This window comes from Oikopleura dioica, chromosome 2 (genome assembly GCF_907165135.1).
Source record: "Oikopleura dioica chromosome 2, OKI2018_I68_1.0, whole genome shotgun sequence".
Classification (NCBI taxonomy): Eukaryota; Metazoa; Chordata; class Appendicularia; order Copelata; family Oikopleuridae; genus Oikopleura; species Oikopleura dioica.
The window spans coordinates 3,728,048-3,755,868 of NC_137292.1; the positions used below are offsets into that span (position 1 = coordinate 3,728,048).

Genomic DNA, 27,821 nt, shown 5'->3' on the forward strand with positions numbered 1-27,821 from the left:
AAACGGTCAAAACTAACTTTGTCAATAATTACTGACGGGATCATCGTTTTGCCGTTTTGGTTTTTCTCTTGAGAATACAACAGATGGGACAAAAAACTAGATTTATTTGAAATCTATCCGCTCATTCTCAAGAGATGAAGCTATTTGTCACTTTTGGAGCTGTGGCAGCGCTTGAACTTATTCCTGTCACACCACCACCGACATGCCCGTAATTGACTTATGATTAAAAATTAACTATTCGAGCCAAGTGATCTAGACAAGAATGAGATTTGCAGCTCTGCCTGCGCTCAAGAGCTCAATAACTGCAAGGAAGAATGTGACCCTGAAAACATAACTTGCTCAACTCGATGTGATGCGGAGGCTCTTGACTGCACAACTGCCTGTCCCTGCAATTCGGGCTGTCCAGGTGGCTGTGATCAATGCTCTGACCATCCAACATGCGAGTCTGGTCTTGATGAGTACATCATGATCCTGAATCCTTATTCTGCTCCTTACGGAGACGTTTTTCTGGTTGAGCTTGCAAAAGATGAAGTTCATCTTGGATCTGTCAATTATAACCTCAATTTTTATGACATGGAAGACTCTTGCTATGCTTTCATGAAAGGTTTGAAATAATCAAAGAAAAAGAATCTCACAAAATTAAGGCGAGCACTGGTTTCTCGGAGGATACTACAATCCTCATATGATCGCAAAGCTCAGTCTTGATTCCTGTTCAATTTGGCCAGAACAAAACGTCTTAGAAGTGACACATATTGATGGAGTCTGGGGCTCGTGTGCTGTGTACAATGATGTGACCCACATGTGTTTTGACGAGGAAAGCACTGGTTTCACAAAATGCCAGACCTTCGATGGAGAGAAGCAAGCTTTGCTCGATGTAGAGTCAAACGAAGAACATGACTGGGCGGCTATGACTGTTTATAGCAACAAGATGTGGGTTGTCGGGGGCTGCAGCGAAACAACAAATCGTTGTCATAACTTTGTGGAATCATACGACGGACGAGAGTGGTCGCTAGACCCTGCTCACAATTTCCCTGTTCCTGAGATTTCCGGGCATGTCCTTGTTGCCGATGCACGTGGAATGTACTCGCTTTCCGGCCGACCATTTAACCTTTCCCAAAATGTATGAAGTCATATAAAAAGTTAATTAAGAAATTTAAGGTCTACATGTTTAACGGCACATCTTGAAAACTTCTCGGAAAGATGTCTGACGCTCAGGCTGGTGCAACATATTTTACCTCTGCAAAGATGGTCGATGGAGGTTATGCTTATGGCGGAGAAGAGTATGCGTTTTTTGACCTTTAGCATCACTTAGTTCATTTTTAGTACGTTGGAAAAGATAACTCTGAGCGAAGAAAATTTCGACTCCGTTAATCTCGGAGAATCTCCCCTTGGTGACGTGTACGATCTTTACTACGCAGCTATGATTCTCGTCGATGGACCTGTTTGTGGTTCCGGCTTTTTATTTTAATAAATGAGAATTCGTTCTTTGAATGTTATTTTTATGAATTTGTTTTCTCTAATTTTAATTTATTTTCCTTTATAAGGAAATTAAATTTACCTGAGTTAATTAAAGTACCTGATATTGTCTGAGACTCTGAGTGATTAAAAGATGATATCAGAAAAGATGACGCTTAGTCGAGCTTATTCGACGTTCAATTATGAGTAAAAAAGAACACCGATGAATTCAGAATGATTTCAGACTCTGAAAATTGAACGTGTAAGAGTACTCTCAAAGCCGGAAGCGTGGCTCGTTGGTCTAGGGGTATGATACTCGCTTAGGGTGCGAGTGGTCCCGGGTTCAAATCCCGGACGAGCCCTGTTTTGGCACTGAAGACAATTTATTCTTTGAGAATGAACTTCCATCAAAAAAATTTGTTTAATAAGTTTGATAAAGTTTTCGTATCATTAACAGAAATGTACATTTTCGCAGCTACAGCCTCTCGTTAACAGCTTTAAACTGATGATTTTGTCGGTAATGAAGCTTCTTACTCGTATCGTTTTCTTTCTTGATGGAACGCAGGCTTTCTTATATCCACTTGAGACAGTTTGAAAGTCAAGATATCTAAAGCCAAGAATAAGTTCACATGTAACGTTCAAGTAATTTACCTATCTGGAGCTTTACAATGTCCAGCACAAGCTCCAAAGTCCACGTACTCTTCCTTGATATCAACGAATTCTCCTCCGATCGCGTACTCCAATTTCTTAAAGGCATGTTAAGAGATGATGATCAAATCAATAGAAAAGATAAATGAGTACTATCAAGATCTTGTTGAGGATAAAATGTGAAAGTCCCTGATCCCGCTCCAATTACCGATACTTTTCATTCTTAGCGATATCATAAAATCTAACCATGATAAATTTTGTTAAAAAATGCTCCAGATTATGAGCATGGAGGAACTTTAAAAGACCGCTGTATCGAACGATCTCTTACCACTTTATCAACAAGCATAGGAATCCTCTGACATCTTTGGCTTTCGCATTTGATTGGGTCCAACATTCCAATAAAACCATTATTGAAATTTCTTGGCAATCTGCTCAAATGTCCGTCGGTTTTTCTTCTGAAGCAATCATTAGGAACCAACGAATTTCCTCTTTCTCTTCCACAATCGATGATCTTTTCGAGCTCATCTATATTAAGTGAAAATGCAGGAAAGACAAGCGTCTGTGAGAGGATAAAAGACAGCGTCTGCATCATCCGTACGATTAATTTTAATTATTTATAAATATTATAAATTTTGCGGTTTTTTGATGTTGTGTGGGTTTATTGCCGAACAGTAAGATGTTCTTAAAGCACAAAAAAATGGCGCCATCATCTGATGCTGATATTCTTAGTGAAGAATGTTACGTTAATTTACCGGCAACAGCGCCTTTAGATATTTTTTGAAAATAAACGAGATGGAAAAAATAATCCAAACCTGCGATATTAATAGTCAATCAAGTGCATTTTTGCCGAAAGTCGGGAATTTTTTAAAATTAAGCGTAGAAGTTAGAATTGTCAGCCATAAGAGCTGACTTCATATTTTGAGGGAATCTTCTCGATGTTTTTCGACATCTTTATCATATGGTCCCATGGACTGGATCGAGTCCACGATGTCATAAATTGAGGCGTGACCTCTTCACCTGAAGAGCGTTTTCAAGTGGAAATCATGGGTGTGTCAATTATTTCCTGCAATAAGACGCTTCTGCGTCAATTTTCACTTCAGTCGTTTTATCGCAATTAGCTACCATAATACAGTAGTTAAGCCAAAGGCAGATATTCTTTCTAGATAAATGATCATTTGAAAAACAGCATTAATGATTCAAATCAGTTTTCATCAAAGATTTTCTGGTAAGATGTCGCCTTCACATATTCGGAATATTCGTTGGCAAAGCCTATAAGTTATGGGTTTACCGGCGTTTTATAAATTATGGAACTAGGCCAAGGAGAGGGCCGGCATTTTATCGGAGATTTCCGTGGGGGGAATTTCCATTTGTTCCCCAAACAAGCCTTTTTTCCAACATTCCGTTTGGTCCCCAAACAATTAACAATAACAAGCCACTTTTTTCGAATTTTTCTTTCGAAGGAGGGGTCAAATAAGGCTGGCAAGACTAATCGATCGATTTTCCCATTTCAAATCGAGAAAGAGAGGGGGAGAGAGGGCGAGAGCCAAGGTCAAATAGAGAAATTTGTATTTCAATTGCCCCTTTTGAAGCTGTCTTTGTCCAGATCAATTTTAGAGGGTTAATCAGTGACAAAAATCTGAACTCTTATACCTGCAGTTTTTTCTCTTTTCCTCGACACAACTCTTTTTAAAAAGGACTTTTTAAGATTTCAAGATGCCTCCACAGAATACCAGTTTAGCCGAAGGAGCCGTGGATGATGATGTTTCTTCTCACAAGTTATCGGTAAGAATTCGGGGTTACCTAAGCCTTTAGTTAAAAAAAGATATGACGAACTTTCAGAAGAATATTAAGAAAATAGGGAAATTATAAGTTTTATATTTAGTTATTGAAAAGAAGACGGGATGTGATGACGTCTGCAAATATTCTCTTTTACGAGTCTAGCAAGCAAGAGCTTCTTGTCGAGCGGGCAGAGGGACAGTGGATGTTCGACGAAGAAGGCAACCGGTATCTTGATCTGATCAATAATGTTGCCCATGGTAAGGAAGCTCGGATTTTGAAAACCAGAATTTCATTTTTCATTTTTCAAGTATTGAATTTCAAGCGATAATATCAACGAAGCCAATTTAAATTGAGTATCTTTGAATCAACGATAATAATAATGATAACCAATAACACCCTTTATTTCAGTCGGCCACTGTAACCCAAAAGTAACCGCCGCCGTCACCGCCCAGATGCAAAAACAATACACCAACTCGCGCTACCTCAACTCTGCCGTCATCGAGGTGATTTGGGGCTTCTTTCTAATCCTCAATACCATTAGTACTCCGAGCACTTGCTCAAGCATTTCCCGCAAGAGCTAAATACAGTGCTTTTCTGTAATTCGGGCTCAGAAGCAACTGATTTGGCGCTCAGATTGTCCAGCTATTACAATGGGAAGAGCGAGTATATTTGCCTAAAAGGTTTTATTTTCAAGAAAAACATGTTTAAATTATGGTCGAAGGTGGGTACCACGGGCATGTTCAATCTGCTCTCGACGTTTCGCCGTATAAATGGAAAGGGGGCGCAGTTAAACAACCAGAACATGTGCATGCTGTTGACGCTCCTGATGCCTTTCGAGGAAAACATAAAGGTAAGATCTGGAAGAAACTCTGACTGATGTAAAAATAACTCAAAAAGGAAACTACGCCGGAGAAGAATACGCAAAAGATGTCGCGGAAGTAATTTCAAGACGAGAAGGGAAAATCAGCGCGTACATCGCTGAGTCTATTTTGAGTTGTGCTGGGCAGATTCTTCTACCACCAGGATATCTCAAGGTTTGATGATTCCATTGTCTTCTCATTGCTCAATTTAATTGATTGAAGGCAGTTTACAAATATTGCCGGGAAAACGGAGTGCTGACGATTGCTGACGAAGTTCAAGTCGGATTTGGTAGAGTTGGATCGAAAATGTGGGCTTTTGAGCTTCAAGATGTTGTGCCGGATATTGTCACTCTTGGAAAACCGATTGCGAATGGGTTCCCCATGGCAGCGGTTGTGACGAGGAGAGAAATCGCAGAAGCGTACTGGAAATCGGGAAGCCAGTATTTCAATACTTTCGGAGGAAATGCTGTTGCTGCTGCGGCTGGCCTTGCTGTTTTGAAAGTTAGTTAATTTAAAAAAAAGCAGCTCCTTATTTTGAGTACTAGGAAATCGAAGAATCCAATCTGCGTCAAAATGCACTAGAAGTTGGCGAGGTATTCCTGCGCGGGTTCGAAGACCTGAAGCAGAAAAACGACATTATCGCCGATGTCCGAGGATTCGGCCTCTTCCTCGGAATCGAGCTGATCAATAGTGAGGGTTTGCCGGCCATGGAAGAAGCTTACTTTGTCAGGTACATATTGTAATTTCAGAATTGGAGACATCTTGATAGATAAGGAACAGGGGGAAATGAACATCTTTATCATGATCGGATGAGATTGAATTAAATATTTAAGAAATCGTCTCTTGGAAGACCGGGTAATCATCTCAGTTGATGGACCAGATGAGAATATTCTCAAACTCAAGCCGCCAATGTGCATCACGAAAGAAAACGCAGAAATGGTTCTCGAAAAGATGAACGCTGTTTTCAACAAGTTGAAATAAAAATCTGATCTCATGAACTCAAAGTGCTTTTACTTGACCTTCTACGACTTTATTCAGCGCAAACATTCGACGACATATTCGAATAATCGTCGTTATTTTTGTATTATCGAATGTTCGAGCCTTGCGACTCGCATATTTAAATGGCCAAAGTTCGAATCGTCCAATTATTATTGTAAATTTTCATTATGCGAAAGATTTTTCTTTTCCTCTTTTTCTACGTTTCTTCATTGTCGACAAGGGATACGATTCAATGCTATCATTGGATTGAGGCTGTTGCCCCGAGTATTCTAGAGAAATTTACCGGAGCGAGAAAATATTTCGATTTTTGCTCAATTATGGAGACAATCCTCCACAGTCAACTAAAATCCGGCGTCCACTCGAGAATTATTGTTGATTCACCGGATGATCAACTGTTCGTCTTTGACTGAAATAAAGACGTACATAAGTTACCTTATTAACAGTGGGAAAGATGCTGACTAATCTTTTTCACCTTGAATGCCAATTGGATTTTTAATGAATATTCAGCAACCCGCTTCCATAAATCACTAAAAGACAGCAGAACGCAAAATGCAGATTTTTATGTATCAACTTGTTCTTTTTGCCAGCAGCATCAGCCTCGCAGAGAAAGGCACGTGTTATAACTGGATTCAAGCTGTGTCGTCAGATATTCTAGAGAGATTTTCGACCGTCAGAAATTATTTCGACTTTTGCTTGATTATGGAGACGATTTTACATAGTGAAATTCAGTCCGGATATCATTCAGGAAAGGATGTTCTTTACCAGCGAGCCGATTAACCGATATATTGTTACTTCCTTCCTAGGTCTACCGACCGTATCTCCTGATTATCAATACGTGGTGTTTGAATAAAAATATTCTTCCTTGATTTTCATCTCGATTTTTTCATTCATTTATCATGATTTCAACTATTTTTTCAGCTTGATCGAGTTCAGCATTGAAAAACGTAAGAAAAAAAGATAAAATCAATCAGTAACGAGGTACAGTAGGATCAAATTGTTGATATTGAAAGTCCAGATTTGGCGTAATTCCATGGCTTCTCATGAAACTCGTGACTTGTTTTGGGACTTCTTTGAGCACTTCTGAAGCTAACCCGGCCATGTCAGGCGGTGAGTTCGGTCGACAAAATCGAGAAAAGGGGACGAATTGGACAATGTCACGTGCAGCCCGATTTCTGTGGGAATCAACAAGGACTCCGTCATCGCCATCCAGGCATTCCATGGTTGAGAAGTCAGCTTTGCTCAGTCATAAAAGCAGTTCTGGATGGAAAAAAGAAGGTCTTATGACGGTTCCTGAGCCAACGCCGACGATAATTATCGAAAGAGGATGATTTGATGCTTGAACGATTGCGTTGATTGTTGAGTCTACGTCCGTTATCGCTCCATCTGTGAGAATCAGCAGAACAAAATAGCTGAAAATAGACATAATTGAAGAGTCTAATTTCCTACTTTTTCCGTTTATCTGCTTCTGCGGCCATTCTCGACGCTTCTCTGATCGTAGGCGCAAAGTTTGTAGGACCGTAAAGCTGAACGGCGCGGATACAATCACGATACGTCTGCAAAACGCCGGTAGTTCCCTGGACAAACGGATTCTGCGGGTTGAGATTGCAGGGGAACATGTGCGAAACGCCAAGATTTGGAACTTTCGCGCCAAAGCCGTAGACTGGAAAGAGCTTGTCAGAATCGTAGTCTTCGAGGATGGAATTGACGGACCAAATTGCTGACTCGTACTGATTGAATCGATTGCTGCCAGAATTGTCGACGAAGTGAAGGGAGTTTTGACTTTTTGGGTCGCCATTTGACCCGGTAAAATCGATCGAGGTCATGCAGTTGATCATCAATCCGTGACTGATGAAGTCGAAGAAGGTATAATCGACTGACTTCTTGAAGTTCTTGAGCTTCGCACAGGTCTTGTCTTTGATTCCTTTCTTCTCACCGGAAGATGCCCAGTTTTCTAGCTCGTGACCATCGAGAGAGATCTGTCCGATGAGTTCTTGAGCCATTTCGCTTTTGCGATATCTCCGGGCTCATCGTTAATTGAAGGGAAATGATGGGCTTACCGGTAGAGCTGGATAAGTATTTCTCGACTGGGATCGCCATTATTGAGTTTGGCACCGGGGATTTCGACTTGAAACTTTGGATCTTCGGATTTGAGTTCTTTAGATCTGTATGACTTCAATACTAAGTTTAAATTAGTGATCACTGGCACGAGAAAAAAATCTCAATATTTATTTAATATCTCCGGTAATTGACAGTCTTAAAATAAAAAATTGTGAATAAAATTTTACATTTTATGATTTTCAAATTTTGAATGTTCCTGAAAACAAGCGTGTTGTCCGCATCTCCTGCACCTCTTCTTATTTCAAGAATCGTTCTCACTGCTTCTTTTCCTGTAAAAAATCCTTTCTTCGTTGGAACATTCTCAACGGCGACTGTGAATTGAAAGAGATCTTTGCAGGTACTCCGGTTCTCAGCGGTGATAATGATTTCACCATCGCGGAGAGATGAGTTTTTAGAGCGCGACTTTTTAGTTTTTCAATTATTTTTCAATAAAAATATTAAATAAAAAGATTTGAAAACTTGGCAATCTTCTGATATGTCTTCCACTAGAAGCGCCAATAATCTCCCCAAGCGTCGTTTTGCACTCTCCAAGCTCATCATGCCGATCTTTTCCCCTGTTCGTCCCATCGTCCGAGTCCATAACTTCAAAAACGACATTTTGCTTCTTTTCAAAAAAGTAGTCGACATCGAACTTCGTCGAAAACTCCGGGTTGAGTGAGTCTCTGACAATTTCCGTCCGAGCGAATTCTGTTTTACGACCGTTTTCTTCGAAATACATGATGACGAAGGGATCGGACTTGCTGGAGAAATCTTTGTCGGGTAGATTTCTTTACCGCTGTCAAAAATGATTAAACAATGTCATTCAAAGCGTATAAATGTCATATGTTTCATATAAAGGATCAATTACTCAGCAGAACTATCAAGTTTTAAAACCAACCATAAAAACATAAATTCAAAGACAATTTTCTTGTCTTCTGGTCTTTTTTACAACAGGAAAAGAGCGAGAGACAAAGCTTTCCCGAGAAAAAAATATTCAAGAAAAGAATGGATGTTATGCTTTTACTTCTAATTCTAGCAGGAATAGCGATTTTCCTCATTTTTTGCGTCTGCTGTTTTTATTTGAGAAATTCAATTGCACCAGAAGATGGTGATTGAATTTTTATCGACTGTTTGTTAATTAAATAAATAATATATTTGACAAGTTCCTGCATTTTATTGAAAGCTCCACGGGCTCACACAAATTCATAACTTTTCTCTTCTCAATAAAAATGAGTCCTTTCTACGGGGTTTCTATTTTTGTTTGATTTCTTTTGAAAATCTGTAGGGGGTCAGCCGTGATCGGACCAAAGGGACGAGTGACTCACAAATTTAATGAGAAGGGGAGATGGACAAGGGACAATAAAAACCGACGAAGCGATCAATGGATTTTTCTGGTCCTTTTCGAAAGCATAGGCATAAAAATCAATGTAAAAGTACGACTTTTTTCTGAAACATTTTTTTTTTGAACATGAAAGCTATTTTATTTTCGATGATGCTAGCAGAATCGTCATCTTTGACTTTGAGACATAATCGTAAAAGTCAATAAAACATTGTGTTTGATTTCCACAGGATGGTTTCTATAAATTTTTGAATGACAGATCGCTTCCAAACGCTCTTAGCTTCCACTGAAATTTCTCGGGATTGTTGTTTTTCACGGCTGCAAATGTCTAAAAAACATCATCAGTTAGTAAAAAGCTTCCAAAAAAACTTACAATTAGGTATTTTCCAGGCTTCAGGCTGAACAAATATCCATTATGTTTGTAGTTCTCCAGCTCATAGCCTTTCGACAAAGGTATTACAGGCAAAACCTTCTTGTCTCTCATCCTCTTTAAATCCTCCTTGTCGAATTTTCGGTCTTCATTGATTTTGTACACATCAAGAATGACTTGACTTTTGGTGGAAATGCTTGATTCTAGCAAAAACTGAAGCCAGACATATCGTGACTTCTGATTTGGATCTCTGCTATTCGTGCCAACATTGAATACGACTTGAGCATTGTATTTTGAATCCAAGAAAGCTTTGAAAATATGATTTGAATCTCTTGGTGAATTAATTCCAGAAATGAATTCTCCTGAAACGATGATCTCCCGATCTCTCGCCTCTTCTTTCGTAAAGATCCCGTCCTCATCGTTGATATCAAGTCCGGGTAAAGCGCAAAAATTGAATATCTCCAATTCTTTCAGCCAGTCTTCATAGCTCATCCAAAACGCACCATCATTGGCCTTCGTAAAGCCGATTCGTTTCTTTTCTTTCTTTCTTACTCTTCGCCAGTTTTCGCGATCATCGTCCGACCAGTTCCCAGTCCATTCTGTCTTTCCCCACGGATTGCGAAGCTTGATCATTGTTTGATATTCGCCAGTTCGAAGGATCATTTTTTCAATTCGGAGGACGGCATAAGCATGAGAAGAGACGAGCCCCTTGATGATTGTTGAATTGTCTTCCTCGTCCAAGTTTGAGCAGCAGATAAGCGAATGATTCTTGATTGCGAGGAGGACGTTTTCCAGTTCGATCTTTTTGGCATCTTCAAGATTCGAGCTCGATGGAAGGTTTTAATTAGCTAGGGTCCTAGCCTAGGGTTGAAAAAAAGCTGAGAGGGTAAGGGTTAGAGTTAGAGTTGTTCGTCACTTATTGGCTAACGCGATGGATACTTGTTTTTGATTGGATGAGAACCTCTTCGGGATAAATATTGATCTTATTAAAACCTCTTCCCTAAGATTCTTCATCTCGCAGCAAATTCCACCGCAGAGCTCTGTCAGCGACCAATTAGTATTTCCTCCTTCAAGCCTGTCATAACCGCCGTGAAATTTCGCATAAGCCTTTTCAACCAAAGGCACCCACCATTCATGATCCTTCGATTGCTCCGCGATCTTTTGTGGCAGGTAATCGTCGATCATCACTTTTTGCCACCCGTGGACGTCGTAAAAATTAAAATGGTACTTTCCCAGGGCATGAGCTTTTTAAAAATGAGGTCGCGACATTTCAACGAATAAAGGTTACCTTCATCAGAAGAGTTTTTGTCAATTTGAAGGACTTTAGAGGCGATATCGTCTTTGACTTCATTTTGATGTTTGTTTTTTGGTCCTCCCTCTCCTTCGTCGACTTTTCTAGAGTTTCAAAAAATATGTTCCTTGGCAAATTGGGAATAAAAGAAACTCTTCCTAACGTCGACAATGCTGACAAAAACCAACAATCGCCAAGCCGTCCCTGAATCACATCATGAGCTTGAACTCCATCTGACTGAAATTTCTTCATTGAAGCTCGAATCTTCATCGACGAAAGCCTCTCGCCATCCTTGACCTTGAAATCTTCATCGACAAATTTTCCTTGGGGCACGTCAGATTTTTTCTCGAATATTTTGTCACTGAGTTTTCTGGCCGGCGTTGATAGAAAAACGATTGTTTCTCCTGCCAAAGGTATTTTCAAATGAAGGTCTTTCAGTTCTTCAGCCAAGAAACCAGACTCGACATGATGATTCTCTTCAACCTTGAGTCCAAAAGATTCTCCTGCAAGTGGAGGAAGGTCAAAATCGTCATCGCTCTCTGAAGTGGTGCTCATATTCGATCGAGAATTTTTCAATCTCTTTGCTTGAAAACACCGGATGACGAATCTTTTCAGCCAAAGATTTATTCAAATACGAGCTTTTCTTACCTTCGCTTTGAAAATTCTCCATTTTTTTCCGCTCTTCTTTCATGAATGTTCTTTAGAAGAAAACAACTTTGTTATATTATGATTGAAGATGTAGACATTTTTTTCTATATCTCTATAAAATCTAAGAAAAACTAAGGTCAACTTTTTCTCAGATCATAAAATTAACGATCTTATAGATTTTTTTAGAGTTGTAAAAACATATATTTTTAAAAGCATCAGAAAGATAATGGACAATGTCTGGGAACCTGTCTGCTAGACAGTGTCTAGAAAACCAGACTTTCCTAACGGAACGGAAGCTTAAATAAAACCCTTTCAGCGAACTTTCTGAGAAGGAGCTGCGTGCACCACTCGCTTGGTTATCTAATTTATTTTGATTCGTCTTCATAATTAGCGGCTGTGGCTGGGCGCAAAATTTTCCGCATCGGCTTTCTATGCACAATTACCCGGACACTTGTCGGCGCTCCCAAATCTACGCATCAGTCGATTATCATCAGAGGAATAATCAAAGAGAATACTTTTTCAAGAAGAATTCATTGATCGATTTGGAGATGAAGAATGCAGGGTTATTGGCGTCCTTGTTGATTTCAGATTCTCGAGTTCAAGATTGAATCATGTTCTAATTCCAATTTGTTTATCAAGATTTTATCAAGAGAAGTACTAAGAGACGACGGTCGCATAATATTCTCAAATTCAAATTTTACTCGTATTCTCTTTTTAACCAATTTATCAAGATTTTTACAGAAATTCGCTTTATTCCATGCCAGCAAAAATAATGAAAAATATTTTTGAACTCGTCATCAGACCAAGCCTCTGCCTCTCACTTTCGCGCTGGGTCCCTTAGCTATCTCCAGCGAGATTCAACTTCTTACACTGTCGTTCGAACCCAATCCTGGCGCCGCTCCAAAGCCGGGTACGGCAGTCGTGGCTGCACGGAGGAACATGTGCTCTCAGAAAAACTCACCGCCGTGCGGGCCGGTCAAAATTCAACGCTGATGGATATTTGCGAGCTTCAAAATCGCAGTTTTGTCGACACTTGCAAAGATCTCCAATCGAGCTACGTCGTGACGGATATTGAAGATAAACAGTCGCCGCTGAACAATTACTGTTATGGATATGGAAATGATGTTTTGCCGAAGCCGGCAGGGCCGTTCATGGTGAAAATTGAATCTTGCTGCTGGGTCAATTTTATGAACGACTTTGGAAGATTGATTGGAAGCGGAAGTCCGAAGAAAGAAAGAAATGAGCTGAAACTGATTGCGAAGATCAATGAATTAGAGAACAATACTCCCCTGGTGAAAGTTCCTCCAATTTGGCGAATCATGTCCGGCTGTCCCGATCAAATCCTCAACTTGAATCCAGTCGACCTCGATGGCGATCTGATCCGATGCCGCTGGGCGACCGCAGAAGAGGCGAAATCAGGAAGCTATTGGCTCAACAAATCTGACTTCGTTACTTCTATTAGATTTTTTGTTTTACCGCAGTAATTGAATAATGGTTGAGCCATGCAAAATTCATGATTTTGATGAGTTCGCAAGTTTGACGCTGGATAGAGATGGCTGCAGGGTGATTTATGATGGGACGAAGGATTCGGCGAAGATGGGATACAAGCCGATTGCGGTGATGGTGGAAGATATTGATGATTCTGGGCGGATCCTGTCTTCGATTCCAGTTCAGGTATGGCCTTGGAAAGATACTGTTTTCGACGGCTTTTAAGTTTCTTGCGGAAGTCTGGATCCCGCAGCCATCGAAATTCGGCGGCAATATCGGACGAAAAGGAGGCAAACAAATCCCAATCTACAAATACCCAGATCCATACGAAGGCTTCCTCGACTACGAAGATGGCGACGACCATGATGATCATGAAGATTACTTCGAAGTTGACAACATTCGGGTTCGACGGCAAGCTGAAATCGACAGAACAATCACCTTGAATAATCCCCAGCAAAGTGGCGGAATTCCTGGGTACTGCGATGCAAAGCCTGTTCTAGTCTTTCCAAGTCCACCTGCTGGCTCGACGATTGTTGTGAATAACATGGTCGAAATAAAGTTGAAAGCGGAGTCGAGAAATGGAGATATCAAACGATTTTTGTACAACAAGCCAAGAGGTTAGAAATTAAATCACCATAAATATCAAATTTGATGGATGAATTGGTTTTCACTTTTCAACATCAGTCTGAGGTGAAAACTAAATTGATATTAAATTGGGTATAATTATTGATAATATCCAATTCCGGTAGCGTCAAGTCTACAAACACTATTCGAAACTCAAGTTTTAAATAAATATTTTATTAAGGAATGGACTGCACACCTGTCACAAAAACCGGGACTGTTACGTGCACTTGGACCCCCGCTCAAAGTCAAAACGGCATTTTCAAGTTTGCCTGTCTTTTCGGTTTCATTTTACTAGTTATTCTAGCTTCTGCTTCTGGGCAGATGATGTTAGAGGATTGACAACTGAGCGACGATGCATCAATTTGCGAACAGAAATCAACGATATCTACTCAATGATCGACTTTTATTTCGACAAGAGTGAGTTCAACTCTAACAGTTTCAGAGACTACGGTTGCACGGGAAAGGGAAACATGAAGCCAGAAGCGCCATCAGCAGGAGTTCCACTCGACGAAATCGATCACATGATCAACAACTGGAAGCACTGTACCAAATGTGCTCTCAAGGTCGATTATTCCCGTGATTTTCATAACTATTCGTGCTCTAGAAAGAAACAAGAGTCGCTTATGACTTCGATGAAATGACAAAAGAATGCATCAATCAATTCGGATCACTAGAACATTCTCTCTGCTCATGCGACTTGGACTTTGTTGAAAACATGTCTTCGAACATTGGAGACTTCAATCCTGAGTTCCTTAGTAAGCAATTTTTTTTTTGAAAAAAAGACTTCATTTCATTAGATTTCCCAAAGAACGAATGCAAGCCTTTCCCTCCCGCCTTCAGAACAACTGCAAAAGGAGCCTGCTGCATGTCTTCTTCAGGGGTTTTTTCATGGTACAATACTGAGATCCGCGAATGCTGCTTCAACGGACTAGTTCGTGACATTGGCGAATGCTGAAATCAAGGAAGAGATTTTCCGGCAATGAGCCCCCTTTTTTTTATAATTTTCGTTGAATAAATTTTCACTGTCCTCTTTTCTCTTACGTAAATGGATTTATTAACAAAAGATGATGATCTTGTCCTCTGGAAAACGAAACAACTCTCACGCTTCCTCTTAGATTGACATATACATAATTTCACCCAGCAATTTTCTCCGTCACTGGTTTTAAAAGCGCTGCATTTTTATGACGCGACGCCTTAAAATTGAATCTCTGATGCAATTTTGACTTTCAGCTTTGTCTTGTTTTTTTCATAACAATAATGGCGATTGTAAAGAGAATAATTTTTCTTCTTCTTTTTGAGAGTATTGAGAGAAACGGGGTCTTCGGACAGTTGATAGTGGAGAATGTCGTTTGTGGATTGGAATATCTCAAGTTTGAAATGGAAGAACGGCCCTGGGCGACAGAGAAATTCAACATCTTCAATGGACAAGAACAATGCGACTTCTCCCTCAGCACTGTCGGCAGAAATCTAGCAATACGCGTGCCAGTGGAAGAGTCGAACTGTATCAGCTACAGTCTGGCGACTCTTTCTTTTGACGCTCAGTTCACTTTCAAGATGCAAAACAACCTCATTATTTTTGCTCAAACTGGATTTATTACCTGCACTCTGGCGGATTTTGAAACACAGCTGGATTCTTCGAGTATTTCCGTGACAAATGAAGACACAGGCAAGTGCCCTGCGCTGATGAAAGTCGGTGGAGACTGCTTGGAGATAAATGTAGAAAACCAATGTTCTTCCCGAACAGAAGGAAAATGTAAGGAAGACGCTTCGGCTCCACAATGTGAAGACATGGAGGAAAATGAGACGTTTATTTCTTACGAATGCGTGGAAAAACCAAATGATTTTGACCCATCAGATGTCAACAAGGGCGACCCTTTTACAATCTCTGCCTGCTGTATATCTCTCGTCACGCCGTACAATCCCAACTTTGCTGATCCAAAATCAGAAGAGTACCAAGAGCTCTTGCAAGAAGTTAAAACCGCGGGGAGGACAGACCTGAACATCGAAAGCATCGATGTCTACGAGACAGAAGATGGCAAAACAATTATCTCGATAGAATCTCAACGATATCCGTGTTTTGGAACAATGAGCTGTCCTGACGAACTCGAGGATCGGACAGCTTTTTTCAACGACATCATCAACGAAGTTTTGGTAAATCTAGAAACGGCAACAACAAAAGAAATCACAAAAATTGGTAAAACGACCGATGAGTTCAAAAAAGATCTGGAAGCAGCAATCATCAACGAAGGCGGTATTCCACCACCCCCGCCGCCGAAAGAAGAAGAAAAATTTGTCGAACCAAAGCTAGAAACCGTCGAAGAAATTGTTGATTTTCTCGAGGATCCTGACGTGGGAATCATTCCAATGGACATCACGGCGGAAACGGTCACTGAAGAAGGAACAACAGAAGTCGAAGTTCGCCCGACAAAGGCGCCATTTAGAGAGTTTAACACAGAAAAACTTAAAGAAAATCTTGGCGAGCCGATGATTCAAACCATCACTGGTTATTTGATCTCTATTGACATCTGCACCATCGAAGATAACAAATATGAAAACGAGAAGCTCGCGAAGATCAGTGGTAACCCGCCCTTCCGTCTGAAAATAGATGGACTCACAGATGCTCAACAGGATGTTTTGCAGATTTCTGAGCAAGAAGACGAGTTCGGCCAGTTATATCTCTCCATAAAGATAAGCGATTGGGAGATTTTCGAGGAGAACGCAAGAGATAAATCGACCCTTACCGTTGATATCGAAGACAATGATGGTCGGAAGGGAAAAGTCCCAATTCTATTCGAAGCGTCTTCTCAATGCACTTCTACAGTCACTACAGATGTCACGGAAGTAATCTCTCTTGGCAAAGTCAACGTCCAGTCTCAATTCGTGTTCGAACGATACAACGAACTGGAGGAATCTCAAGAAGAATTAGGAAGATTTCTCGTTGCTGAGTACAACTCAGTCTTTTCCGGCGTCAATTCCATCGAAAAAATCACCTTTTCTGGAACTCGGCCAGTCTCGCCAGCTGCTGACGCGAAAGTTTGCAACACAACGAATCCATGCAGCGCTGCTTCGACACAGTTACTCTTCAGTGCGTCTCAGACGATTATCGCGGGAGAAAGCTTCATTGACGTGGTGGATAGAGGAGTTATCATCGTTGAAGCGTCGTTCAAGAAATATATCGAAGCGAAGAAAAGGAATGAGCTTCCAGCTTCAAGGAGGGAACGATCGGCGGAAGATGTCCCGGAAGTTTTTGTCAACAGAGCCGAATCTATTGTAAATGAAGAATACTTGTACTACTATTCGTAAGATAAGACACAAGAAATCCTTTCATCATTCATTTTCTAGCATTCCAGGGGCGATTTTGACAATTTACATCGTTCTCATCGCCTTTTTCTGGTACAACTATCAGCTTACAATCAGAACTGCCCATGGCATCGTCTATAACAACGGCGACTCTCTATTCATCCGCTTGATCGTCGTCAAGGGCTGCCTCCTTCTTCTCATTTCCATCGTCACAATCGCGCTTGAATCTCTCCGCGCATTTGATTACATCAATGGAAAATCCGTGAATTTTCGACCGGTTTTTAGCATCAAAGTCCTTCTCATTCTCCTCTTGTTGATTTCTGCCTTGGTCTTCGCGCTGAAAATCAAGGCGTTTTTGGTCTTCTTGGACGAGATCAGCAGCTCTTACGAGAAATTCGGATGCTTTGTTCCCAAACCAAGAAATTTGATTCAAATCGTAAATATGGTGCTGGTAATTTTTCTTCATGATGGCCTGTATAAAGTTGTTTCGTACTTTTTCTTCGCGAGGTATTGTATTTATGAAAAATTTTGACAAAAAAAGGGTTAAGATTTAAACCGCCAAATATTTGCCTGACAGTCATATATTTCGTTCAAATTTGCTTTGATGTCCTTCTTGGTGAGTCGTTTCTTCCAATTTATTGTTCTACTAGCAATATTTACAGTCATCTTGCCGCTCTTCCTACAGACCGTCATGGCAGTTTATAACACACTTGTGGAGCCGGAATTCCCAGCTAGAGGTTTGTTCTATCAAAAAACAACATTCGCTTATGTAAATTCTAGTGCTGAAGGTTCATATCAAGAAGGTCATCAGAAACCTCCTGATTTTCATGCCACATGCGACGATTTTCAACATTCAAGATGAATTCTTCGAGAAAATCCTCTTCAAAATCAAGGCTTACTATGAAACAAAACTCATCGCGCAGCATTATCAAAAAAGCTGGCAGAAGATTTGGGACATTCTTTTTTTGATCGTCGTCTTTGTCATTATCATAGCTTGGAGAATCGTTGATATTTTTCTCACGTAAGTCATTTTTATCGGAAAAGGGTTGAATAAACTTTTTAAGAATCATCATCCAAATATCTGGAATCGTCGAATTTGCCGTCGACGACAGATTGCCTGTCGACAAGATCAGAAAAGGAGAAATAAAATGGCGCGCGGCAGAGTTTTACGAAAGATCGCAAAAGATACGGTCTCTTGGATTCTATCAGAGAAAAATCACTCCACGATCGGGAAATGCAACAGATGAGCCAGCATATGACTGTGGAACTCTTTGCGGAGACAAGTAAGTTACCAAATGAATCGAAATGCTCATTTTTATTTAGTTCGTTCGCGAATGGCCTGGTGAAATTTATGGTCAACGATACAACGCTGTATGACGATTTCAAGCCGAGGATGAACTGCGCTGATACAAATTTGCAACTCGATGATTTATCAGCAAATTCGACGACTTTGCCTAAACTAGAAACATTTCCCAATCCCCTTGTTCCCGACGTTCCTGGTTGCTTGAATGAATTGGAAATACTCTACCTGGTTTTCCTTTTTTTGATGTATGGCTCCTTCGCCCTTCTCTTTTTCTACAGAAAACGGGTTTGAAAACATTGAGTGAAAAAGGTGCTCAAATTGAATTTAGATTGGAAAGATATACAACCTGAAAACAACCGGAATAATCGGCAAAATCTTTGGCTCAACGCGAGAAAAACTCTCTGAACACGAAGCTTGCAGAGATGTCGATTACATCGGAAAGAACCTGGATTCATTGAGCTCTGAAAAGATTGTAGAAATAACGAAAAAGAGCTAAATGAAAATTGGCTTCCAGAAGAAGGTGATTTGGTGCTGTAATAATTCATGAATAAATTGCTGTATAAATGTCTGTTTGTTTCTATTTCGACACACTGTTGACCAAAAGTTCGCCAATAATTGATGTTTCACTATTATGTAAATTCGTCTCGAAAATGCCCGAGGCAACTTTGAGAACTTCTCTTATCAGCCGCACTTATAACCGCGGGTGGCGCTTGTGCTGGGTACCATAAGGTCAGCGTAAAACTCCTGACCCCGAGGCATTTCGAAAGTGTTTAGCGCATAATAACGCTTTCCCAGCGAAAACGCAAGATAAGGATGAGGCCCGCAAATTCCTAAATCAACCGAAAAGAGAAAAAAATAATGGCACGAAATTCAAGCACAACGACGATAGCAATCATTGTTTTCAGTGCATATATTTTTGTACATGTTATATTCGACTACGGACATGTTTTCTTCGGGTAAGAACTGTTTTGGCGACAATAGAGAAGGATCGTTTTGACAAAAATAATCGGGCAGGTCCCGTATTTTGCACGTGCGTTTATTCAATTTATGTCGCATTTATTACTTAACGTTTAGAGCTTGTTTTTTATTCAATTTTTAATTTTTTCTTTATGAAAAAAAATTTTATCTGAAAAAAATTATTTCTGAAAAAAAAATTTTCTGAAAAAATTTTTTTCAGAAAAAAAAATTCTTAAAAAAAATATTTCCTGAAAAATAATTTTCTGAAAAAAAATTTTCTAAAAAAAATTTTCTGAAAAAATAATTTTCAGAAAAAAATTTTCTGAAGAAAAATTTTCTGAAAAAAAAAATTTTCAGGCATAAAAGAGAAAGAGATATTACCGAAGAATTCATGATCGATGTTTCTACCAAAAAGATACGAAAAATATCCGCGCCATCAAAAAAGAAGAAAACCGCTAAGAAAACAACTAACCCTGGAAAAATGGAACTGTACCATAAAAAACTCATAAAACCTCTGACAAATGAAGATAAAGAGAGATGGATTAAAAAGATCTGGGAAACGAATCAACTAGAAAGTCATGAAAATCGAGAGGAAGTGAACATTCTTTGGTGGTTTACGAACACGGGCAAAAGTGGGAAGAAACGAGAAGCGAGGAATTTTGACGAGTTCAAGGTAAGGAAACGAGTTTTTCGGGAAAATTCAGTTTTTAGGATAAATGTGGTCCCTGCAATCTTGTCACTTCTCGTTCGTTCGAAAAAACTGCAGATGCCATCGTTGTCAGCAATACTGTCATGTCCCACTACACTGCTCCTCAAGTTGCGAGACGCAAATTTCCAGACATGACGAGTCGAAATCTTTCACAAATCTGGGTCTTCGAGAACAAAGAAAGTGGGATAAAACAGGAGCACGAACCGAGGTATGTTATTATTGCGACTTTCACGGTCGGATTTAATTTTGACGATGCGTCTTATCTTGGCTTTCTTTGATTTCACGCTTTTCGTTATAAAAAAAGAAATTCTTCAGGACTATCAACCCTGAAGTAGACGCCGCTTACAATGCCACAATGTCCTATCGGACCGATTCCGACATCACCAGACATTTCGGCGATGCTGAATCCGTCATCGCCCAACTTCGCTTCGACGCAGATGGCAATCTTGTTAGCTCAAACGAAGATTACGCGAAAAATCTTATGAAGAGAAAATTTCCTTATGGTTCCGAATACAACACGGCTTGGTTTGTCTCCAACTGCGACTACACATCTGGCGCTAGAAAGAGATTTGCCTTTGGGAAGGAAATGATTGAAAAGGGACTAAAGCTGTATTCGGAAGGTGAGGAAGTCAGCGCTTACTTAACATGCTGACGGAGTTTGATAAGGTGAGTGCTTCGGTCACAAAACTGAGCGGCAGTTCCATCGAGGAGGATCGGCAGAGTTTCCATTGCAACGAGTCAAGTTTTATCTCGCTTTTGAAAATGCTTACCATTGTAACGACTACATCAGGAACGTTTCCAACTCCCCAAATTCCATTTTCTTGTTTACAAAAATGTTGAAACCAATAAGCGAAAAATTTTGGCGGAATTCTTTCATGAACGAGCTTGTCCCAGTCGTTTTCGGCCCTCATCCTGATGATGTCAGACGCGTTGCTCCACCAAACTCGTACATTCACTCAGAAGACTTTGATTCCGTTGAGGATCTATTGGAATACATGGACTTTTTGGACAAGAACGACACTGCCTATCTCGAATTTCACAAATGGAAAAACTTGTATCCCTCTGGGAAAAATCCCCACAGCAAATGCTTGCAGCATCTCGGCACCGTAAACAGGTAAAACATACTACCAACCCCCATTCATCAACTTATCATCATCTCTAGAACCATTTGCCTACTCTGCCGGTTGATCAGAGATCGTCGAGCTAAAAAGAGCGCGTCTCTTACAAATCCGTAATGAACTACTGGAAATACGATGTGCATCCGGAGTGCAAAGAAGATGTCGTTTTCCAAGACTACCAAACAAAAATCAGGCGGAATCGACTTTCCTGGATCGATCCCTTTTAGAATCTTTCAATTGACGAAAAATGCAATTAATTCTTCAAATATACTCAAGTCTAAGCGTAAAGAAAGTGTATTAAATCAAAGTCATATGTTACAATATCGTGTTGAAATGACGATAGGGGGCGGCACGAAAGCAATAGAATGAGAATAGAAAATTAGAAGTTGTGAGTTGGCGTGTTTCAGGTTGTTGAAAACTGACAGTTGGGTTCTATCAGAAAACGGGCTTCCTATTCCAGAGCGTGTAGAGTTTTTAATTGCTTTTTTTACAAGTTGGCCATCATGAAGAGCATGTCCTGGTCGTTGATGACCCAACAGTTGTCGGTGTGGTGGAAGTTTTCTCGGGTGGCTTCGACAGACATACCGCTAGAAAATAAATTGAAATCAAGGAAGACAAAATCAGTTTTCTTGCGAATCGAAAAATGGGTGAAAAATGACTTACCCAGAGGTGACAAGAGCAGTTTCATCTCCGTTGTCCTGGATGAAGTAGGAGTCATCTCGGATGAATTGACCAATGATACCTCGAGATCGGCTTGAGATTCCGGTAGTATCAGAGACGGCGAAGGAGAGATTCCTTTCGGAGGTTGCCCTTGATGATGAACATTGGTCCATCCTCGATCTGGACCTTGGTGTGCTCGTGCATACCATCGACGGTCCACTTTTCGATGAAGTTGATGTCTCCGTAGGTCTGAGCGCCAGTGAGTGGGTGAGGGTCGCTGACGATTCTGTCACCAAGGCCGGCGAGGTGGACGCCATCGATGTCGAATTCGAGGTGAGCACCAGCGGGAGACTGGAAGTGGATGGAGTTCATGAAGACTTTTCCGTTGTCGCGGGCCTTAGCAGTGGCGGTGATGGCGAGAGCGCTCTCGGGGTCGACGAGGAGGTTCATGTCAGTGCCTTCGGTTGGGTTGAAGTCGAAGCAAAGAGGCTCCTGGGCTGGTGACTGAACCATGAAGTGGGGGTCACCGTAAGCGCCGCCAGCTCCACCGCCGTATGCGTTGGTTGGCTCGACGTAGGGATCCATGGTGGTCTCGGGAGCGTCAGTTGGGGCATCAGTGGTTGGAGCATAGTTGTTGTTTTTGTTGTTCTTGTTCTTTTTTCTCTGGGCGGTAGCGAGGGCAGCAAGAGTGAGGGCGAAGATCTTCATGGTTGGCTTTTATCTAAATTATACTGAGTTAAGTTGAAGATCTTTCTCTGGGATATCAATCAAGGAAGCTTTTAAAAAGCTCGCTAACTTACCAAGTTCTGACTATTCTTGTCCGAATATGCCCATATTCAGTATCACCGGGCCTTATATCCGGCAATTAGGCCGTGCGGTGGCGCGCTCGAGCCGCCGCCGCCAAATTTCATGAAAACCACAGCCGTGCCAATTTAATTGACGCCTGTGTCGTCAGTGAAGACCTTTATATACTCTTAATGAGAAAAGAATGGAGAGTTTTTTATAATGAGACCGTATTATTTCTACTAATTTTTCAACTTCTGTATTGAAATATTCTGTATCGAGGATAACACAATGATTAATTAATGAAAATAAAAAATATGATTTCATTTTTATGAACAACTTTATACAAAGATATATTTATTGAACATCCTGTGTATTTCCAGGTTTGAAAGTCAAAGAAAAACTGTTTACAGATTAGCCATGACGTGAAGAATATCATCCTCGCTGATGACGAAGCAATCATCAGTGTGGTGATAAGGACCCTCCACAGCTCGGACACGGGCGCCGCCGGAAACGACAAGGGCTGTGTTGTCGCCATCTTCATTGACGCCGAAGTTTCGGAGTCGGTAAGAGTTTGGTCGCATGAATTGACCGATGAGACCTCGGCATTTTTGGGAGATTCCGGTTGAATCAGTGACCATGACTAAAAAGATAGTGAGGATTAATTGAAGCTACTGTTATTACCAGAGAGATTCTTCTTGGTGATATTGCCTTTGATGACGAATTCTGGTCCATCTTCGCCGACCTGGATTTTGGTATGGTCGTGGTTGCCGTCGAAGCTCATTTTTTCGATGAAGATCAAATCACCATAAACCTACGATAAAAATGAAATTAAGATATTTATTGATGCTTTGAATTTTCCGTTAACCAATTTTATCAATTTGAAATGAGACTCATTTATTGACTCAGTCACTATCTGAAATCTTGATGTAGTAAGAGCTTGAGCTATCTCAGATGAGATAATATGAATATCTTCCCGAAATAATCACAATTTACCTGATGTCCTGTAATTGGATGAGGATCGGAAGCAGTCTCATCCCCAAGTCCGTCCAAATGGACTCCATCAACGTCGAAAAGAAGTCTTGCTCCTTCGGGAGACATAAAATGGACCTTTGTCATGTAGTTGAGTCCCTTTTCGTTTTCGCCAGTTTCAGCAGTAACAGCAAGGGAGCTGACGGGATCGATGAGGAGGTTGAGAGTGGCACCCGATGGAGGGTTGAAATCGAAGCAAATTGGTGGTTGGTCTTCGTTTTTGATCTTTGAGAAAGGATTTAGTTCTTGAAAAGAGGGTGAAACTCACCATAAAATGGGGATCGCCATAAGCGCTACCATAAGAATTTCCTCCGTAAGGATTTCCGCCGCTGTAGTTATTCTTGTTTCCTTTTTTCTTGTTGCCGAGATCGTCATATTCAGACTCTACGGCAGAATCTTCGTATTCCTGAAAGATTCTTTCTATTGAAAACAGGACAAATTTACTACCTGGGCAAGAGTAAAAGCAAAAAGTGACCACAAAAGCTTCATCTTTTCCCCTCTCTCGAAAACTGACAAGAAAGCTCAATTGAACAGCTTGATTCGATTTTAATTTCTACCAAATAGACGTGTCTTCCTCTCCACGAGTTTACCAGTGGCCATTTTCCGCCTGACTCGGACTAAACAACTGTGGTCGCTGCGGAAAATCCATTTTTGAGAAGCGATCTTTCTCAAACCAAACGTGTGCATCTTCTTCAGGAGCTTCGGTAATTGCTATGACGCCACACTTTGATTTTTTCTATTTCTAGAATTTTAAATAAAAATAAGGTCGAATAAATATAATGATCGCGCAACAACGGATCCTGAGATTTTTGGACGTGCATGTCTGTCAAAGCCGCAACACCGCTTTTTTGTCGAATCAATTACCGCCTCGACATCTCAAGAAAATGATTTCAGGAACTAGCTCAGCGTAAAATCTCCCAATTACTTCTATCCTCCAGCGAAGAGTTTACCATCAGAATCGATTCCCTCCTTTCAGAATCGCGAAAAAAGAAGGTTTTGTTTACAATGGGAAATTGCTTTGGCCCTCCCTTGAGATTGGGAGCCGATCGATTTATTCGCAGTCTTATTTTGGGGCATCTCACGTCTCACGTTTTTGAATATCCAAAGAAATGATAAGATTTATTCTCATCCAAAACAGAGCTGGTAAAACTCGACTTGCAAAATGGTACACTCATGTAAGTTCTTACCAATTATGGTAACCATAAAGTTGTTTTAAATCTTGTTTTTATAATTTTTTTAAGAAAAAATTAGCGTGTTCCTATTTCAAAACCAATGAATCCGTTTACATTCCAGTCGGTCTCGGTCATTTGACGTATTTTTAGTATGATGAAACAGAAAAGCAAAAACTCATTGAAGATGTACATGCTCTCATTACAGTCAGAGATGCCAAACACACCAATTTTGTCGAGTTCCGAGACTTCAAGGTAATCCCTACGGTAGAAGGGATAAATATTTCGGTACAGAAGGAAAAGACTTTTTATTTCTCCCTAAAACCTTACCGTAACCTAGGGGCTCCGCCCCCGGGACCTCCCTTTAGTACAAGTACTTAGTTCCTAACCCTAAAGCCTAACCTAAGGTGCTTCGCCCCCTTGGGACCCCCCAACACTAACCAGAAATAAGCTTACCAAAAAATTTTTCCATACTACGATCCCAACTCTGGTTTCAGAAGTATTATGCCTTTTAAGGTGGTTTACAGAAGATATGCAGGCCTCTTTTTCTGCTTTTGCGTCGACGTAGATGATAATAATCTGATGCATTTGGAAGGAATTCACAATTTCGTCGAGGTAAATTGACATTGGTCGATTTCGATAGCCTTTATTGCTCATTCTATGTCTCGAATTTTGAAAAATTCGGTATAAAAAGTCGATATTATTAAAATGTGAAGGAGAATTTTCCTTCCCAGAATATTCACTTATTCCACGTCTTTTTAAAACCCAAACTCAGCAGAGTTTTCGCGCAAGAGCTGTCAAATAGTCTGATCAAACCGGGCGCACTGGGCTAACCAGGTTTCCCTCAAAAATCTGGCGTAAACCAATCTTTCCGCGATATTGTTTAAGCTCGCCGCCTAACAAACATCAGCTCAAGCCTAACACAACCGACCGCGTTGATTTTCTTGACTTTGGGCGAAATCAAGTCAAATAAATAATATTTTTGCTAATTTGCATCTTGATCGCTTTATTCCGTGGCGCCAGATTGCTCGAAAAAAGTTGTTCAAAGCAGATTTTTCTCCTTCAAAAATTCTTCTATAAAAGTCCGAAATTGAACTTGACTAGGAGTCAAAAATCGCAATGGGCGCAAATTGACCGCAAAATAACTCCGCACGAAATCGAATTAGATGTCGAAACTCAAACTTGAGCTGGCGGCTGAAATTTTGAAATTATCTGAATTTCAGGCTTTCAATTTTTCTTCAATTTTCTTTTTCAGGTGCTGAATGAGTATTTCCACAATGTCTGCGAACTCGATTTGGTCTTTAATTTTCACAAAGTCTACTCCGGTAAATATTCTCTACTACAATCACCCTGTTACTGTAATTTTCAGTTGTCGACGAAGCATTTCTCGCCGGAGAGCTGCGAGAAACAAGCCAGCAAAAGTTGCTGAAAGAAATAAACACCCTTAATTCTCTCGAATAACAGCACATTCATATGTTCTTCTTGTACCCAGGGATGTACCGATGATTCATCAAATATACTCACCTCTTTCGAAGTTACTTCTGTAAATTCCTTCATTTACAATTACGCATTGCTTGAAGTTTGCATTCAGAATTGGCTTCATCTGTCTGGACTCTGTAGCTTATGTCACTTTTTCAAAAAAGTTGACATAAATGGAGCATCTCGATCTTATCCTCGAGTTTTCCGCCAAAGAAATCGAAAAAGTAGACATTCGTCTTATTTCATAGTTCGTTGAATTGAATCAAAGGCAGAAAAAGAGAGAGATAAAAAAGGCAATAAACTGAGGACCAGCTATCAATAATACTAATTATAAGTACCGTTTATCATTATTGGAGCTTGAGATCCTTATCGCTTGGTTGTAAACTACTCGCTGATGGATATATAATTCTGCTTTTCCGTCCTGAAATCAGAAAAAAAGAACGAGAAAATGGGAGCAAACAACGGAAAACTCAGCCAGAAAAAAGTCAAAAAGCTGTCAAAGAAAACCGGCTTCACAACCGACGAAATCGCTACTTGGTACACTGGCTTCATCTCCGACTGTCCCTCCGGAGAGCTCACAAAAAAGGAATTTTCAAAAGTCTACGCTGGCTTTTTTCCTCATGGAGATTCTCGCGCTTTTTCTGAGTAAGGCCTTTTTTCGTGAATTTTTTCAATCAACCATTTAGGTTCATTTTCAGCGCTTTTGACAGAAATGGCGACGGGTCAATTGAGTTCTCGGAGTTTTTAGAGGCTCTAGCGATTACATCAAAAGGAAACTTCGAGCAGAAACTTGAGTGTAAGCTCTCACAAGTCATTTTTCTGACCTTTTTCCTATCGTCGATTTAAGGGGCCTTCAATCTTTACGACCTGGACGGCAACGGACAAATCTCCAAAAACGAAATGCTCCAAATCATCTCGGCCGTTTTCGCCATGGTCGGGACGCAAGCGAAAGTGAACATGACTGCGGAGGAGAAGGTGGACCAGATGTTCAAGGGGATGGATGCTGATGGAAACGAGGAGATTTCGAAGGAAGAGTTCTTTGCGGGGGCACGATTGGACAAGACCATTGTCGAAGCTCTCGGTGGAATCATCTAAAAATCAGGACATAAATGACTTTTTTTCTTTAAAATTTTCATCATAATTCTTTTCAGAGCTAAAATTTACTTGTCTTCTATCCTATCTATATCTGCTTTATGATTTCGTCAATAAAAAGTTAAAATGAATCAGTGCAACCCAAAAACGTCTTGACTAGCGCCAACCACGTCATCCTGCTTCACAAACAATTTCCCTTTGACTGTCGGGCTAAATGCAATAGCCGCCGAGTGACAGCTGCTTTGAATATTAAATTGCGAAGGGGCAGGCAACAGAGACTCAGTTGTCTCCACCGCGAGTTGTTCCCAGCGCAAAATTTGCATCGGATAATCATTTTTTATTTTAATAAGGACAGCTCAACGGTTAAGGTGATTAACTTGCTGACTCGGGAAAAAATTTAAACGTGGATTTCTAATTCAGCCTCCAGAAAAGGAAAAAAGATGCTGTTTTACTTGGATATAAGAAATGCTACAATTCATATAAATTCATAAACTTGTATTTAACAGGGAGCGTTTTGAAAATTTTTCTATTGGTTATCATGCAGAGAAATTTAATGAAATTTGAGGAGAGCAGTCTTATGGTTCTAAGTCATTTTGAAGTCATTGTTTTCATTGAAAAAAG

The 27,821-nt window shown here is 40.4% G+C and overlaps 10 protein-coding genes and 1 non-coding gene across 12 annotated transcripts; 7 read left to right on the top strand and 4 right to left on the bottom strand.

Annotated features, from left to right (window-relative positions):
- Nucleotides 1-134: 134 nt before the first annotated feature.
- On the top strand, nt 135-1,474 carry LOC145697702 (uncharacterized). Its single transcript, XM_081774917.1, has 5 exons — nt 135-208; nt 249-604; nt 645-1,120; nt 1,159-1,280; nt 1,324-1,474. The coding sequence occupies exons 1-4, from the start codon at nt 135-137 to the stop codon at nt 1,183-1,185; spliced, it is 933 nt and encodes a 310-aa protein (XP_081631043.1). The 3' UTR covers nt 1,186-1,280; nt 1,324-1,474.
- A 271-nt stretch (nt 1,475-1,745) lies between these two features.
- TRNAP-AGG (transfer RNA proline (anticodon AGG)) lies at nt 1,746-1,817 on the top strand. Its single transcript has one exon. It is a non-coding gene; the product is annotated as a tRNA-Pro (tRNA).
- Nucleotides 1,818-3,785: 1,968 nt separating this feature from the next.
- LOC145696467 (ethanolamine-phosphate phospho-lyase-like) lies at nt 3,786-5,749 on the top strand. The gene is made up of 9 exons (XM_081773512.1): nt 3,786-3,885; nt 3,986-4,139; nt 4,291-4,385; nt 4,424-4,562; nt 4,604-4,732; nt 4,780-4,916; nt 4,965-5,243; nt 5,288-5,472; nt 5,576-5,749. Exons 1-9 carry the CDS (start codon nt 3,817-3,819, stop codon nt 5,721-5,723), a joined length of 1,335 nt encoding a protein of 444 aa, XP_081629638.1. The 5' UTR covers nt 3,786-3,816; the 3' UTR covers nt 5,724-5,749.
- Nucleotides 5,750-6,671: 922 nt separating this feature from the next.
- Nucleotides 6,672-8,277, bottom strand: LOC145696884 (copine-1-like). Its single transcript, XM_081773991.1, has 4 exons — nt 8,064-8,277; nt 7,799-7,911; nt 7,188-7,757; nt 6,672-7,150 (listed from the first exon to the last, which is right to left on the bottom strand). Exons 3-4 carry the CDS (start codon nt 7,739-7,741, stop codon nt 6,985-6,987), a joined length of 720 nt encoding a protein of 239 aa, XP_081630117.1. The 5' UTR covers nt 7,742-7,757; nt 7,799-7,911; nt 8,064-8,277; the 3' UTR covers nt 6,672-6,984.
- A 1,054-nt stretch (nt 8,278-9,331) lies between these two features.
- LOC145697704 (calpain-9-like) lies at nt 9,332-11,508 on the bottom strand. The gene is made up of 6 exons (XM_081774918.1): nt 11,487-11,508; nt 11,002-11,422; nt 10,836-10,942; nt 10,509-10,791; nt 9,551-10,373; nt 9,332-9,505 (listed from the first exon to the last, which is right to left on the bottom strand). Exons 1-6 carry the CDS (start codon nt 11,506-11,508, stop codon nt 9,416-9,418), a joined length of 1,746 nt encoding a protein of 581 aa, XP_081631044.1. The 3' UTR covers nt 9,332-9,415.
- A 1,466-nt stretch (nt 11,509-12,974) lies between these two features.
- On the top strand, nt 12,975-14,620 carry LOC145697262 (uncharacterized). Its single transcript, XM_081774439.1, has 6 exons — nt 12,975-13,160; nt 13,201-13,591; nt 13,780-13,861; nt 13,903-14,161; nt 14,203-14,353; nt 14,396-14,620. Exons 1-6 carry the CDS (start codon nt 12,978-12,980, stop codon nt 14,551-14,553), a joined length of 1,224 nt encoding a protein of 407 aa, XP_081630565.1. The 5' UTR covers nt 12,975-12,977; the 3' UTR covers nt 14,554-14,620.
- Nucleotides 14,621-19,047: 4,427 nt separating this feature from the next.
- Nucleotides 19,048-21,102, top strand: LOC145697705 (alpha-(1,3)-fucosyltransferase 4-like). Its single transcript, XM_081774919.1, has 6 exons — nt 19,048-19,157; nt 19,516-19,831; nt 19,870-20,075; nt 20,183-20,487; nt 20,534-20,981; nt 21,030-21,102. The coding sequence occupies exons 1-6, from the start codon at nt 19,060-19,062 to the stop codon at nt 21,100-21,102; spliced, it is 1,446 nt and encodes a 481-aa protein (XP_081631045.1). The 5' UTR covers nt 19,048-19,059.
- Nucleotides 21,103-21,263: 161 nt separating this feature from the next.
- Nucleotides 21,264-22,476, bottom strand: LOC145696427 (uncharacterized). 2 transcript variants are annotated; one of them, XM_081773461.1, is made up of 3 exons: nt 22,446-22,476; nt 21,649-22,366; nt 21,264-21,572 (listed from the first exon to the last, which is right to left on the bottom strand). In XM_081773461.1, the coding sequence occupies exon 2, from the start codon at nt 22,351-22,353 to the stop codon at nt 21,757-21,759; it is 597 nt and encodes a 198-aa protein (XP_081629587.1). In that variant the 5' UTR covers nt 22,354-22,366; nt 22,446-22,476; the 3' UTR covers nt 21,264-21,572; nt 21,649-21,756. The 2 variants fall into 2 exon arrangements, with proteins under 2 accessions (XP_081629587.1, XP_081629588.1); XM_081773462.1 differs by having other exon boundaries at nt 21,649-22,376; nt 22,446-22,464.
- A 291-nt stretch (nt 22,477-22,767) lies between these two features.
- On the bottom strand, nt 22,768-24,056 carry LOC145697230 (inter-alpha-trypsin inhibitor heavy chain H3-like). The gene is made up of 5 exons (XM_081774405.1): nt 23,908-24,056; nt 23,729-23,866; nt 23,425-23,685; nt 23,113-23,242; nt 22,768-23,071 (listed from the first exon to the last, which is right to left on the bottom strand). Exons 1-5 carry the CDS (start codon nt 23,947-23,949, stop codon nt 22,836-22,838), a joined length of 807 nt encoding a protein of 268 aa, XP_081630531.1. The 5' UTR covers nt 23,950-24,056; the 3' UTR covers nt 22,768-22,835.
- Nucleotides 24,057-24,456: 400 nt separating this feature from the next.
- On the top strand, nt 24,457-26,155 carry LOC145696441 (AP-2 complex subunit sigma-like). The gene is made up of 5 exons (XM_081773480.1): nt 24,457-24,635; nt 24,783-24,884; nt 25,146-25,244; nt 25,885-25,954; nt 25,999-26,155. Exons 1-5 carry the CDS (start codon nt 24,570-24,572, stop codon nt 26,088-26,090), a joined length of 429 nt encoding a protein of 142 aa, XP_081629606.1. The 5' UTR covers nt 24,457-24,569; the 3' UTR covers nt 26,091-26,155.
- Nucleotides 26,156-26,481: 326 nt separating this feature from the next.
- LOC145697785 (neurocalcin homolog) lies at nt 26,482-27,334 on the top strand. Its single transcript, XM_081774996.1, has 3 exons — nt 26,482-26,753; nt 26,795-26,904; nt 26,956-27,334. The coding sequence occupies exons 1-3, from the start codon at nt 26,557-26,559 to the stop codon at nt 27,201-27,203; spliced, it is 555 nt and encodes a 184-aa protein (XP_081631122.1). The 5' UTR covers nt 26,482-26,556; the 3' UTR covers nt 27,204-27,334.
- Nucleotides 27,335-27,821: the final 487 nt, after the last annotated feature.

Excerpts from the sequence above, each read along its gene's own strand:
- LOC145697702 (XM_081774917.1), top strand. The coding sequence starts at position 135 with ATGAAGCTATTTGTCACTTTTGGAGCTGTGGCAGCGCTTGAACTTATT. Across the intron at positions 605-644 it reads TTGCTATGCTTTCATGAAAG|GCGAGCACTGGTTTCTCGGA; the intron begins GTTTGAAATAAT and ends CACAAAATTAAG. Across the intron at positions 1,121-1,158 it reads CATTTAACCTTTCCCAAAAT|GTCTACATGTTTAACGGCAC; the intron begins GTATGAAGTCAT and ends AAGAAATTTAAG.
- LOC145696467 (XM_081773512.1), top strand. The coding sequence starts at position 3,817 with ATGCCTCCACAGAATACCAGTTTAGCCGAAGGAGCCGTGGATGATGAT. Across the intron at positions 4,733-4,779 it reads CTTTCGAGGAAAACATAAAG|GAAACTACGCCGGAGAAGAA; the intron begins GTAAGATCTGGA and ends TAACTCAAAAAG. Across the intron at positions 4,917-4,964 it reads TACCACCAGGATATCTCAAG|GCAGTTTACAAATATTGCCG; the intron begins GTTTGATGATTC and ends AATTGATTGAAG.
- LOC145696884 (XM_081773991.1), bottom strand. The coding sequence starts at position 7,741 with ATGGCTCAAGAACTCATCGGACAGATCTCTCTCGATGGTCACGAGCTA. Across the intron at positions 7,151-7,187 it reads GAAGCAGATAAACGGAAAAA|CTATTTTGTTCTGCTGATTC; the intron begins GTAGGAAATTAG and ends GTCTATTTTCAG.
- LOC145697704 (XM_081774918.1), bottom strand. The coding sequence starts at position 11,508 with ATGGAGAATTTTCAAAGCGAAG. Across the intron at positions 11,423-11,486 it reads GGAGAATTTTCAAAGCGAAG|CAAAGAGATTGAAAAATTCT; the intron begins GTAAGAAAAGCT and ends GGTGTTTTCAAG. Across the intron at positions 10,792-10,835 it reads CAAAAACTCTTCTGATGAAG|CTCATGCCCTGGGAAAGTAC; the intron begins GTAACCTTTATT and ends ATTTTTAAAAAG.
- LOC145697262 (XM_081774439.1), top strand. The coding sequence starts at position 12,978 with ATGGTTGAGCCATGCAAAATTCATGATTTTGATGAGTTCGCAAGTTTG. Across the intron at positions 13,161-13,200 it reads TGTCTTCGATTCCAGTTCAG|TTTCTTGCGGAAGTCTGGAT; the intron begins GTATGGCCTTGG and ends ACGGCTTTTAAG. Across the intron at positions 14,354-14,395 it reads CTTCAATCCTGAGTTCCTTA|ATTTCCCAAAGAACGAATGC; the intron begins GTAAGCAATTTT and ends TCATTTCATTAG.
- LOC145697705 (XM_081774919.1), top strand. The coding sequence starts at position 19,060 with ATGGCACGAAATTCAAGCACAACGACGATAGCAATCATTGTTTTCAGT. Across the intron at positions 19,832-19,869 it reads GGAATTTTGACGAGTTCAAG|GATAAATGTGGTCCCTGCAA; the intron begins GTAAGGAAACGA and ends TTCAGTTTTTAG. Across the intron at positions 20,488-20,533 it reads ACTAAAGCTGTATTCGGAAG|GTGAGTGCTTCGGTCACAAA; the intron begins GTGAGGAAGTCA and ends GAGTTTGATAAG.
- LOC145696427 (XM_081773461.1), bottom strand. The coding sequence starts at position 22,353 with ATGAAGATCTTCGCCCTCACTCTTGCTGCCCTCGCTACCGCCCAGAGA.
- LOC145697230 (XM_081774405.1), bottom strand. The coding sequence starts at position 23,949 with ATGAAGCTTTTGTGGTCACTTTTTGCTTTTACTCTTGCCCAG. Across the intron at positions 23,867-23,907 it reads TTGCTTTTACTCTTGCCCAG|GAATACGAAGATTCTGCCGT; the intron begins GTAGTAAATTTG and ends AGAATCTTTCAG. Across the intron at positions 23,072-23,112 it reads CACCAAGAAGAATCTCTCTG|TCATGGTCACTGATTCAACC; the intron begins GTAATAACAGTA and ends CTATCTTTTTAG.
- LOC145696441 (XM_081773480.1), top strand. The coding sequence starts at position 24,570 with ATGATAAGATTTATTCTCATCCAAAACAGAGCTGGTAAAACTCGACTT. Across the intron at positions 24,636-24,782 it reads TTGCAAAATGGTACACTCAT|TATGATGAAACAGAAAAGCA; the intron begins GTAAGTTCTTAC and ends ACGTATTTTTAG. Across the intron at positions 24,885-25,145 it reads TCGAGTTCCGAGACTTCAAG|GTGGTTTACAGAAGATATGC; the intron begins GTAATCCCTACG and ends ATGCCTTTTAAG.
- LOC145697785 (XM_081774996.1), top strand. The coding sequence starts at position 26,557 with ATGGGAGCAAACAACGGAAAACTCAGCCAGAAAAAAGTCAAAAAGCTG. Across the intron at positions 26,754-26,794 it reads GATTCTCGCGCTTTTTCTGA|GTTCATTTTCAGCGCTTTTG; the intron begins GTAAGGCCTTTT and ends TCAACCATTTAG. Across the intron at positions 26,905-26,955 it reads CTTCGAGCAGAAACTTGAGT|GGGCCTTCAATCTTTACGAC; the intron begins GTAAGCTCTCAC and ends CGTCGATTTAAG.